Genomic DNA, 12,613 nt, shown 5'->3' on the forward strand with positions numbered 1-12,613 from the left:
CTGCCAGACTTCTGTTACTTCGACGTGACAGGCTGGCAGACTTTTGTTACCTCAAGGTGACAGGCTGACAGGCTTCTGTTACATCGAGGTGACAGGCTGGTAGACTTCTGTTACTTCTAGGTGACAGGCTTGCAGACTTCTGTTACTTCTAGGTGACAGGCTGGCAGACTTCTGTTACTTCAAGGTGACAGGCTGACAGACTTCTGTTACATCAAGGTGACAGGCTGTCAGACTTCTGTTACTGCGACGTGACAGGCTGCCAGACTTCTGTTAATTCTAGGTGACAGGCTGGCAGACTTCTGTTACTTCAAGGTGACAGGCTGACAGACTTCTGTTACTGCGACATGACAGGCTGCCAGACTTTTGTTACTTCAAAGTGACAGGCTGGCAGACTTCTGTTACTTCTAGGTGACAGGCTGGTAGACTTCTGTTACTTCAAGGTGACAGGCTGACAGACTTCTGTTACATCAAGGTGACAGGCTGTCAGACTTCTGTTACTGCGACGTGACAGGCTGCCAGAATTCTATTACTTCAAGGTGACAGGCTGGCAAGCTTCTGTTACTTCAAGGTGACAGGCTCTTGGGGATAATTGTCTCTTTACGAATCATATCACATCTTCTTATTTCTATATAAAATTATTGGCATAAGGAAAAATGTCAACAACAACAAAAAAAAATCAAAAAATATTTTGATACAATCACATTTATACAACATACAATCAACACAATGCTTACACGAGGGTCTGGTGGGGTTCAAAGAATAGATTAAGACAAAAAAATGTAGAACAAAGGGCAAAACATATAAAGAAAAGACGTAAAAGGCAAAAAAGAATTAAGAATACAGAATGGTGTGCTGAAACATAAAGAATAGAGAATAAATGGCAAAAAACAATTAAGAATAAAGAGAATAGCTTAAACAAATACAAGAAATCCGAAATGAGGACCCCATCCCGACCCTCAATGTCAAACAAAAAAATCATACAAACAAGATGCAGTTTTACAAATCATTCATAAATTATTCAAGTGTTTACATTCAAACACAAATAAAAATCAAATGTATACAACTTCATTCACAGCAATCATGCAACCATACACACACACAAAACAAACACACGCAGACATCATACACACACACAAACCATGCATCCATTCAAACAACCACACAAGCGTACACTCATGCATATATACAAAAATAATATATAATGTATCAAATTTGCAGGCAAATTAAAATTTAAAAAAAGGCTTTAAAATGAATTTGCATCATGATCAATGAATAAAACTTTTATATACTTACCTTTATCTAAAAATCATTTTGGATCTATCATAGAGCCTTATTAAATATTCATGATAATATTAAAATAAAAAGTAAAAAAATACAAATGAGATCATATAAAACTACCCGTATTGTCATACTAAGTTATCACAGTTGAGCTTAAAATTGTCACATTTGTCCTTATTGATGTCTGTATGTAGCTGACGATTTCTTTGTAGACGAAAAATAAGCGGTCTGGTCACGCTTTGATGGAATAAACAGTGGCGTAGCAAAAAGGTCATTACACGATGATGATGCAGCCTGCTTCAGTCGAGATGCCGCTTGAGATTTTTTATTACCGCCATTCTGACGTTTTGCAGCTGGTTGGTTAGTGCATGTTGTTGAAGCCTTTCTTTTGCGGTTTTCAGTTACTACCGCTGATGGTCCAGATGCCAATGACGTGGAGGTAAATACTGTTACTTCCCTTGTTAATCTTCTATTTTCATAGGCAGAGCAAACGACAAAACGCTGATGCATACTGTCCCAGATGTTGCTGAAATTCACCTCACAGTCTGATTTCGATCGAACAAGTGGAGTGGATGGATCTGCTTTCTGTTTTGTTGACAAGAAGTTAAGTTTGACATTTGACCTTTGAAGTAGCGAGTTGGTAGAAATCGGAATCTGATTAAATGCGTTTTGTCGATGAACTGGTAAAAATGGTGTATGACATGGCGTCTTGGTGTTGGAAATCGGTTTCTTATGAAACATCGGATGGGTCTTCTCGATTAGGTTGACGACAACCTCAGAGCAGTCGTTTAATTTCAAGGTTCTTGTTCTGGCAGGCTGACTTTGGAAATCAGTTTTAGCGAAACTTATTTTGCTTTTCCAGTCATCTTTGGCAGCCATTTTGTCTACGACATCAAGAACAGAATCTCCTTGCATCAGCTGAGCAGCAATATCTGCTATATCGCTATCTATACCGGAAGCGAGATTTAGCTTCGATATATCGGACTTCCGGTTATGTTCTCTGATTTCCTGTGCAGAGCGGTAATATGATTCTTCATTCCAGTAAAGATCCTGTAGATTTGATTGGTCGTCCTCCATGGAGACATATTTGCAGTGAGAAGCAACATGGTCTGAATAGTCGGTGTATGAAGTGCAGCAGCCAGTATACATTGGTATCTGAAAGCAAAGATGTCACTTATTATTGGATCAATTCCGGAGAACCTGACTTCAACCGCTTTTCGTTTGGGGGTCGTCTTGTCTGATATTATTTTCTGAACTGTTGTTCGACTTTTTTCAAGTTATTGGGGCTTTTTTTCATGTATAGATGGTACCTTTTAAATTATAAAGGATAGAGACTAATGAGCAAAATACATCAAGAGTAGAGCAAATAATATAAAATTAGAGAATAAAGAAATGGAGGTACTCCAATTCCAGATCATCAAAGCAGCCAAGAAAAAACAAAATTCGAGGCTCAAAATTATAAATTAGAACGGACTTTGCTCATTTTTGAAGGCCGTACAGTGACCTATATTTGTTAACTTCTGTGTCATTTGGTCTCTTGTGGAGAGTTGTCTCATTGGCAATCATACCACATCTTCTCTTTTATATTTATGCAGTTTACTTTAAATCTAATTTTTAATTTAAAGAAAATAACATTTGTGTCTAAATACCTGCATTTTACTTTCAAAAGTTTTTCTCCAATTTTGTATATTAAAGAATCCTGGTGCAACATTGTCACTAGTCTGAAACAAAACAAAAATGCTATTTATAAAAGTAAGAAGATGGATTTTGTAGACTGATATTTAAATCGATGACACAAACTAAATATTCGTTTTTATACATGTAAAAAATTGTCACAAAGAAGTCGTGGACCACAACATTAAAAAATGGGAAAAAATTGTCAAAAATCAGGAACACAAATTGTTGGCCAAAAGTACCGGGGTTACTGTAGATCACGAGTTGTCACATTTAGGTGGTCATGATATAAAAAGGGGAAACACATGGTTAAAAGTTTTAATACTGGTTCTTCACAATTTTATTTCCATATATAAAAGACTAAGTTTTACTTACCTCGTTTGATTGTTGAACATAAGAAGTATTGGGAAGTTTCTTGAAATCAGCATTCTGCAAAGATAAAATATATCATTCTATTAAAAAGGTTAATGAAATGACAGCTTTAATGTCAATCTGAGTTTAATGTTTCGAAGCGATCATAGTTAAATCTTGAAAAATTAAGGTTTTAGCTACTCCTGAGACCTCTGTTGCAATAGCACTTTTGTCTATTGTTTTAAAGCCTTTTTGTGACCATATATAGATGTTTCAAGTCTTCGTCTCTGGTCTATGATGGATAGTTTGTCGTATTGGCAATCAAGGTAACACATTTGGAGATGTACTCCTTGATGAAAGCCTCATTTTGACTTTAGGGTAAAAAAAACAGCAATAAAAGTGACATTAACTTGCTTCGAATCTTATCAAGTTGGGGCAGAGATATTTGTACACCCTAAAATACATATGCGATGTACTATCCAAGTTATTGATTTTAAAACAAAGATCCTTACCAAAACTTTGTGGATTTTATTCACAGGCTCTCCCGACCCACCGGCGAATCTAACTGAATCTTGATGTTTTGTAGTCCTTTTCAGCCATTCTACCGGTGTTTGTTTATCAGAAGAGGAATCTTGGACTAATGGACCAAAACTTGGTCTCTTTTCCTTTGTCTGAAAAAAAGGCAGAAATATGCGATATATAAATATAATACATGTAATTGTTATTGATACATAATAATGTCATGCGTAGCTTTATTGTGCAAATGTAGCATGTCCAACTAGATTGTTAAGGTGGTGGGTTCGAATCCATTTGGGGCAATTAAAGACTTTAATATTGTCCACCAAACACGACGCATTTAGGACTAAAAGCAAAGACTTCTCGGTTTAAAGTTAGAATAATGTGTCCCGAACAAGATGACATGTCTTCCTGTTGACTGTTACTTTTTGTGGTGTCACGTTGAAATTCCGGCTTAACGTATCGATTTAGTAAGTACACTGCAGACTTATTATTCATATAAGATTAAAACATGCATTTAATTTGCCACTGGACGTTCAGCGGCCATTCATCGTGCTTCTTTGGGAAACGTAACACAAATGTTTTGGTTTATTCATATAAGGAAACCATATTTTATTTGGGTAACCAGCTATTACAACGATAAAATTAGCTAGGTGCTACAATGTATATGTTAAAGCTTTAATGGGAAGGTGGGCGAGGCAGATATCACTCAAACAGGTCTACATAAAATATAAGTAATTTGTGAATAAAACGATTTTTTTTTCTAATTTCAAGCTATATACTTACTTGTAAAACTTCCCAATCTTTATAAGTCCAGAAATCTGCAAGCTTTTGCAACATTTTCAAGGTTTAGAAGGAATATTTAGAAGTGAGAATTTGGAGCGACTTTATGCACGATCTTTTGGCGTAACTATGTAGATACGGGGGACAATAGTTGTGACGTTCCCGGTATTTGACGTTATTTCAAAGGTACCAACGTACGAACGGGAGTACGGTTATTTTTTTTATTATTGTTATTTTTCCACCTAGTTCCTATGTATATTTATTTTGTGTACCAGGCTTTTTGATATGCATTATATATTTATAAGAAGTGTTGGTAGAATAAAATTGACAGCAGTTATAAGTTATATACAGTACAGTTTCTTGTCAGATATATAAAAAAAACAATAGCAAAATAATATCAAATAAATAAAATTCACATTACCTTATGTAGTTTGTCCGTAGTCTAGTCGAGCAGGAGCAAATCCTGATCATTCTGTTAGTAAAAATCCTCTTGTCCATATTGACTTTGTCCGTGAACGATCATGGATCACGATTTAATGAATGGCTATTATTTATTTTGAATTTATTGAACCATAAAATTAATTTTTGACTCTTCACATTGAATAATCCGCGAAGCGGATTATGTAAAATGTGAAGAGTCAAAAATTAATTTTATGCGTCAATAAATTCAAAATAAATTATTGCCATTCATTATAAATAAATTTCTATCAAAAATAAGGCTCAAAGAACTTTTTATATTATTTATATTAACCAAAACAACGTACACACATGTTGGCGTATGAATACACAACGTCAGAATGGGCGTGTCGCCATAAAAATTGACAACATTGAAAATAAAACTAATACTTTTAACCAATCAGAAGACAGTAAATACACCAAATTTATTTATAAGAATTTAACGTTGAGATTCAGGGTGTACGTCACAGATGTGATTTTATTCCTTCTACTTGCTTTAACATACTTTCCCGCAAAGTTTAATGTAAATTTGGAATGGCAAGGAGACTTGTGATAAGTCATGTGGACTGTAGAACTGTTGCCTTGGAGATTGGATTATTAACCTAATACTCGGTACAAATTGGAAAGGTTGGATAAATCACTTTACAAAGTTTTAAATTCTGGTTAATAGATATAGGCAGGTGTGGTATGAGTGTGGTATGAGTCCCAATGAAACAACTCTCCATTCAAATAACACATTATAAAAGTAAACCATTATATATAAATACGTCAAGGTACGGCCTTCCACACGGAGCTTTGGCTCACACCGAACATCAAGCTATAAAGGGCCCCAAAAATTACAAGTGTAAATTAAAATCCATTCAAACGGGAAAAACCAACGGTCTAATCTGTATAAAAAAATTATTTAATGTTAAACTTTCAACACTTTTTTCGAGGCAATACACATTTTTTTAAGAGAGTATCATCTATGCAGACGAACGTGAAGTACATGTAAAAGAAAATGCTAGCTTCTTTTCATCGCTCACAACATAAATGGTCAATGTGTCCATGGGACACAGATGATGCTCCCGCTTGCATATCAAATAAAATTATAAAGGGACATTTATAACTGAAGAACGATAAAAGTGACTCTACCCTAATTTGTACTTGATCTGAGTTTTGGCAGTCTGGTAATAGGTAGTGTGTATGAGTCTCATTTAGTTGAGGCTAACTTAAGTTAGTGAACAGAAACGAAAATTTCAGCAATTTTCTATTTGTAAACCACCACCAAAATTCAAACTTGATCTGTACTTTTTGGTTATAAGCATTGTGTATGAGGTTCAAACTAAAGTTAGAGAATGGAAATGAAAAATTATAAAATATTAATGATTATAAAGGGGCATAATTCAAGAACAGTAGAAGTGACACCACCCAATTTCATACTTGATCTGTATTATGTGGTAATTAGCATTGTGTATAAGTGTCAAACCATTTGGTTGAGGCACACTAAAGTTAGAGAATAGAAACCAACCATGGGACATACAGACGGAAGGACAGACGTATGTACAGACGGACAAGGGTAATACTTAATGATCCCTCCGCTACTGCAGCGGCCTACAGCTTTGAGAAGAAGTAGTTTTTTTCATTTAAAAAAACACAGTTCTTGAACGGTTATAGTGATGCCTCCAAAATTCAAATTTGATATGTGTTTTGTGGTAATAAGCATTGTGATTAAGTTTCATAACATTTGGTTGAGTCAAACTTAAGTTAGAGAACAGAAACCAACAATGGGACATACAAGGGTAACATTTGATGCTCCCTCCGCTACTGCAGGGGTCTACAGCATTGAGTAGAAGTTACTAAAGATCTCTATATAAATAGTCAACAGTTGATATAACTGTAATCTTTTCTCTTTTGAATAATTCATTGTGACTTGCACTCATACCACATCTTCTTTTTTTTTTATATATATTAGCCATAGACACATTTATCTTAAAAATTATGCTTTTAAAAATCTTCAGCATGATGAGTTGCATGAATTTTATCTTTCCCGTGCTATTTATAAAAACTATTTTAGTGTGTACTTTAAAACACACAGGTTTTTTTTACAAACAACAAAACTATGAAAATCCAAAGAAGGGCACACAAAGGTTAGATAGAAGTATCGAATATCAATAATGGGAAACTTGCCTGTCTCTGCAGAGGTTTCATATTACATGGCACCATATAAAATTACCAGAAAATGTAAGAATGAACAACACAATTTTAAAACCTGAACTGACACTCAAAGAAACTATGAGGTAAGAATAAAATTTTGGAAATTTATAAAATAATTAAACAATTAATGGTAGTAGTCAGCAATAGATATAAGATGTGGTATAAGTGCCCAGGAGACCAATAGATATAAGAAGATGTGGTATGAGTGCCAAGGAGACAACTCTCCATCCAAGTCACAATTTGAAAAAGTAAACCATGATAGGTCAATGTACGACCTTCAACACGGAGCCTTGTCTCACACATAACAGCAAGCTATAAAGGGCCCCAAAAATGACTAATGTAAAACCATTAAAACTGGAAAACCAACGGTCTAATGTATAAAAAAAAACGAGAAACGAGAAACACTTATGAACCACATCGACACACGACAGCCACTAAACATCATGTTCCTGAATTAGGACAGACGCAAACAAATGCAGCGGATTCAAATGTTTTAATAGGTATCAACCTTCACCCTTACCTGAAACAATAGGTCCAAGGACACAGTTATCGTCCTTTGGTTATATAGTCAAATATAGTCCTTAGTGTTAACGGCGTATAACTTGCATTTTTTTTGGTTACACTTTCCAAATTTATTTCTAGATATTTAAGTTAGGGGATGAAATTACATGTTAACAAAATTTGGGTGCTGAATTTTTGTTAAACCGTATGGTGATTTGGTCCAGTTAAAAAAGGTCAAAAATTAGTACGTCTGAATGTCTCAGAAAAAAAATCCTATATACCTTTGTGTTATATTAAGGTATATAGGAAAACAAATTCTGACACAAGTGCCTGTGGTCAGGCTGAAGCTGTCAAACTGAATTTTAGACCCCCTTAACACAAAACTGTCAATATTTTGAGTTAGAACTGGTAAAAGTATCTATAATTTTTATATTATTTGTCCCATTAGTACTACACTACACTGTAAAAATCTTTTTGAGATAGAGCAGGTGCGAACACCACATCATAGAAATGTACGTTGTTTCAACGTTTCCCTTTATTCATGTTAATTATGAATACTTCATATTCCTTTAAATTATTTCATGCGATTGTTAGATAGAGAGTTTGGCAGTAATTATTATCGATTCCTAGGAGTTGAACGATGGACAGTGAGTGCGTGAATTTTTCTTGCTACCTGATTGGAAGATATTACGAGACGTGAATAATCAAAGTTTATTGATTGGTTAGGACAATCCAAACCTAGTAAATGTCCTTCAATCCTGTAGAGTATCGGATTTGTCCTCTCTATTTTAGCAATTATTATCGACTCCTTGGAGTCAAGATTAAGAATTGAACGATGGACAGTTAGTGCGTGAATTTTTCTTGCTACCTGATTGGAAGATATTACGAGACGTGAATAATCAAAGTTTATTGATTGGTTAGGACAATCCAAACCTAGTAAATGTCCTTCAATCCCGTAGAGTATCGGATTTGTCCTCTCTATTTTAGCAATTAGATTTTACACAGGTAACTTTTATCTATAAAATTATAGTCGAATCTTCTAAAGTAAACAACAACATACTACTTCATAACGTGTGACCTCACGTGTGTGGTAAAATTTGTTGATTGATGCACGTGGCTATATATTCTAGTAAATGAATTAATCTACAAAGTGAGAGCACTTTCCATTTTCATCAGCTAAGAGTCGAATAGCCCTTTTTGAAAGGCTAACGCTTGTAATTTTCCTTGTCCTTAAATTATTATAAATTATAATGTACTTTATAAATATAATTATAATGTCATGACTGTATCATTTTTAACCCTGAGAGTGTAGGTTTGAGTTAAAGTTATTTCGATATAACTCGATTTGAGTTAGACTTATTTCTACGTCCTCATATTGAAGGGTAAACTGTTTCATTTTCTTATTTGACCAACCAAATTGAAACAGGCAAATTTGCTAAAAATACTATATTGCAGATGAAATATTTTTAAGGCTTAAAGGGGCACTAGCTGCCAAATTCATGTTCCCCGATTTGACTCAAATTCATATTTTATTTATAACAAAGTAAAACATTTTTCCAAACTATCAAAAGTAAAAAATAAACAATTTACAGGACATATCCTCAAAAAGATGTAGCTTCGTTTCGTGTGAATTTTTACCAAGACGCCATCTAATTAACTATCGAGTTGACCTTCTATGACCATATAAGCAATGTAAACATAAACATATATATTAATAGTTGGGATCCGCTAACATGTTTAACCCCGCCACATTATTTATGTATGTGCCTGTCCCAAGTCAGGAGCCTGTAATTCAGTGGTTGTCGTTTGTTTATGTGTAACACATTTTTTTTCGTTCATTTTATCAGGAACATAATTTATATATTAGATATACTGTTCCCAGATTTTATATATAAATAAGGCCATTAGTTTTCTCGTTTGAATTGTTTTACATTGTCATATCGGGGCCTTTTATAGCTGACTATGCGGTATGGGCTTTGCTCACTGTTGAAGGCCGTACGGTGACCTATAGTTGTTAATGTCTGTGTCATTTTTGTCTCTTGTGGACAGTTGTCTCATTGGCAATCATACCACATCTTCTTTTTTATAAACAAATCTTCTTTTTTATAAACAAATTAAGATTGTTCATAAAACTTTTTTCTCAAGTCTAGCAGTTATCGAATTTGGTTACTTTATTAGAAACTTGTTTATATCATGAATACAGAGCTGACTCATTTTAAACGTAAATTTTTAACGTAAAATAAAGTTGTCTTTAATTGTTTTCAGTCTACTCAAAATAATTGCATGGATAGGCCTTTTGGCAATGGTCATTGCACACAAACAATGTTCTAATAATGCCAACCTTTGGAAAAGTATCCAATATCAACTAAGGTTGGTTGAGAGTTCTGATGGTAGATGTGACTGTGGGTCAAAGGACATAAGTAAGTAAATATATGTCTAACACAATGCAATCAACACATGTAAAATCTTCATCCATATTCTCTCCATCTTTTCCCAGGGAAATAAAATAAAATGAAAACACAATGCCATTATATAGTTATATACCATTACCACTAAGTACAGAGTCAATTGCACAATGACCATACTATCAAATTAAAAATAAACTCTTTGTTGTAAACATTTGAACTTTGAATTTTCATTCTCACAAAACAATTTTTATATTTTATTTTTCAGACAATAACAAAATGGTTGGATTTCTAGCTAAGAGTTCCAAAACACAACAAAATGTAAAAGGAGTAGTGGTCTTTGATTCAGTTGTCACTAATACTGGTAGTGGATATGATCCTTCCAACGGACACTTTGTAGCCCCATATGAAGGTCTATATTACTTTTCCTGGACAATACTAGCTTATAAAGGCACTAACTTCGTTACAGAAATTGTGCACAATGGCAAAGTAATTGTAGGCAACCATGCAGAAGCTGCCGCCATACCAGAGCAGATGTCAACTACGAATAGTCTTGTACTGCAACTGGTATCCAAGGATAAAGTGTATATTAAAACTGAAGGAACAGGAACATCCATGCATGGTGGTAAATGGTCTTCTTTTACTGGTTTCAAAATCTAACAATTTTACACATTGTTGAATAGATATACACATGCTAACTTGTATTTCATTTATGGTTTATTTCACAAACAAATAAACAGAATATAACAATATGGAGATATGGTATTACTGAAAATGAAAACAATTCATTAGAGTCAGTGCAGTGGCGGATCCAAGAAGGGGGTCCACCCACCCCCTTTTTTTACGATCAATGCATTAGAATGTGGACAACGAAGTAGTTGGAATCTCCTTTTGTCCTGTTAGGAACCCCCTTTTAAAATGGCTGGATGCGACCCTGACAGTACAAAGTGACATTGATTTAAGCAGATAATAAAAAAGAAGATGTGGTATGATTGCCAATGAGACAACTATCCACAAAAGACCAAAATGACACAGACATTAACAACTATAGGTCACCGTACGGCCTTCAACAATGAGCAAAGCCCATACCACATCTTATTTTGATCATAATTCAATGAGGATTAAGGAACTTGAATCTAGTGTTTATTGAAACAAAGTGTAAAAAATAAGTGAATCTGTCAGCTACTTATCACATAACAATCCCCCCCTTCTGCTAAAAGCATAAGGTAAACAGGAATTTGTTGAGTGATGAATCTGAAAACCCATCACATGTTAAAGCTGAGCCTGTCTCATATAAACCCTGAAATAAAATCCTTGTAATATACATGTAAATGCGTCGAAAATTATTCATGGGATGGCTTGACGAACGGAGGGACCGACAGAGATAAAACAGTTTAACCCCACTTTTTTAAAGCAGGTGTATAAAAAAACAAACAAATACCCATATATCATATCATAATAATTTATAATACTTTTTTACATTGAAACTTAAACAACTAAAAAAATTACAACTAGGAAACTGAAAAATTGATACAGTTACTGAATACTTATTTCCTTGCATAAATATATAAGCTTTTTAATTCATTTTTTTTTTATTAAATTCCTGATGTAATACCCCAGTCCCACTAGGCCACGATCGCACTACGATCTGTAAAAAAAATGACCATTTTGATGATCGTAGTACGAGCGTGTAGATCGCAGTAAGGTCGTATCACGGTCGTGGTGAGGTCTTCAAGATCGTGATGAGCGTGGCCAACTTTGAACATGTTCAAAACAATCGTGGTGCGGTCGTGGCGAAATCAGGTCATAATAGAAGAGTAGTGAGAGCGCACTAAGATCGTAGTAAGATCGCAAAGGTCGCTGTATCATCGTAGCGAGAGCGTAGCGACAGCGTGATTCTATTCGGAAAAACTGCGGTACGATCTCACAGCGACGTTATTACGACCTTACTACGACCATCACGTTCTCACCGCGACCCAACTACGCTCCCACTACGACTATACCACGCTGTTCGCGCCCATAGTACGATTCTAGCACGCCCTTGCCGTCCTCATCACGCTCCTCTTACGACCTGACTACGTTCATACTACGACCATCATTCTCATTGTCATTTTCACATAAAATATATTAAATCTCTCAAGGATTTGTTTGTTTGTATGTAATTAGAACTTCTTTTTCGTTTTCTCTAATGGCTCAACCATGATTCTCTTTTTTTATATAGATTATACTGTTGGTTTTCCCATTTGAATGATTTTACATTAGTAATTTTTGGTGCCCTTTGTAGCTTGCTGTTCGGTGTTGAAGCCCGTACCTGGGCCTATAATGGTTTACTTTTATATATTGTTTCTTGGATGGAGAGTTGTCGCATTGGCACTCATACCACATCTTCCTATATCTATTGACACATCTGTGTCATCTCTGCTATCGTTCACTGAAATATCATTTGAGCTTTA

General features: G+C 34.8%; 2 protein-coding genes across 3 annotated transcripts; one reads left to right on the top strand and one right to left on the bottom strand.

The window, feature by feature from the left end:
• Positions 1-662: 662 nt before the first annotated feature.
• LOC143049911 (uncharacterized) lies at positions 663-5,130 on the bottom strand. Of its 2 annotated transcripts, none has more exons than XM_076223679.1 (5): positions 4,606-4,723; positions 3,816-3,974; positions 3,328-3,381; positions 2,928-2,999; positions 663-2,433 (listed from the first exon to the last, which is right to left on the bottom strand). In XM_076223679.1, exons 1-5 carry the CDS (start codon positions 4,657-4,659, stop codon positions 1,453-1,455), a joined length of 1,320 nt encoding a protein of 439 aa, XP_076079794.1. In that variant the 5' UTR covers positions 4,660-4,723; the 3' UTR covers positions 663-1,452. The 2 variants fall into 2 exon arrangements, 1 of the variants encoding a protein (XP_076079794.1); XR_012970358.1 differs by lacking the exon at positions 4,606-4,723 and adding an exon at positions 5,024-5,130 and having other exon boundaries at positions 664-2,433.
• Positions 5,131-7,314: 2,184 nt separating this feature from the next.
• On the top strand, positions 7,315-10,845 carry LOC143048997 (complement C1q-like protein 2). Its single transcript, XM_076222822.1, has 3 exons — positions 7,315-7,337; positions 10,021-10,175; positions 10,429-10,845. The coding sequence occupies exons 1-3, from the start codon at positions 7,333-7,335 to the stop codon at positions 10,818-10,820; spliced, it is 552 nt and encodes a 183-aa protein (XP_076078937.1). The 5' UTR covers positions 7,315-7,332; the 3' UTR covers positions 10,821-10,845.
• Positions 10,846-12,613: the final 1,768 nt, after the last annotated feature.

The sequence above is a fragment of the Mytilus galloprovincialis genome, chromosome 10 (assembly GCF_965363235.1).
Source record: "Mytilus galloprovincialis chromosome 10, xbMytGall1.hap1.1, whole genome shotgun sequence".
Taxonomy (NCBI): Eukaryota; Metazoa; Mollusca; class Bivalvia; order Mytilida; family Mytilidae; genus Mytilus; species Mytilus galloprovincialis.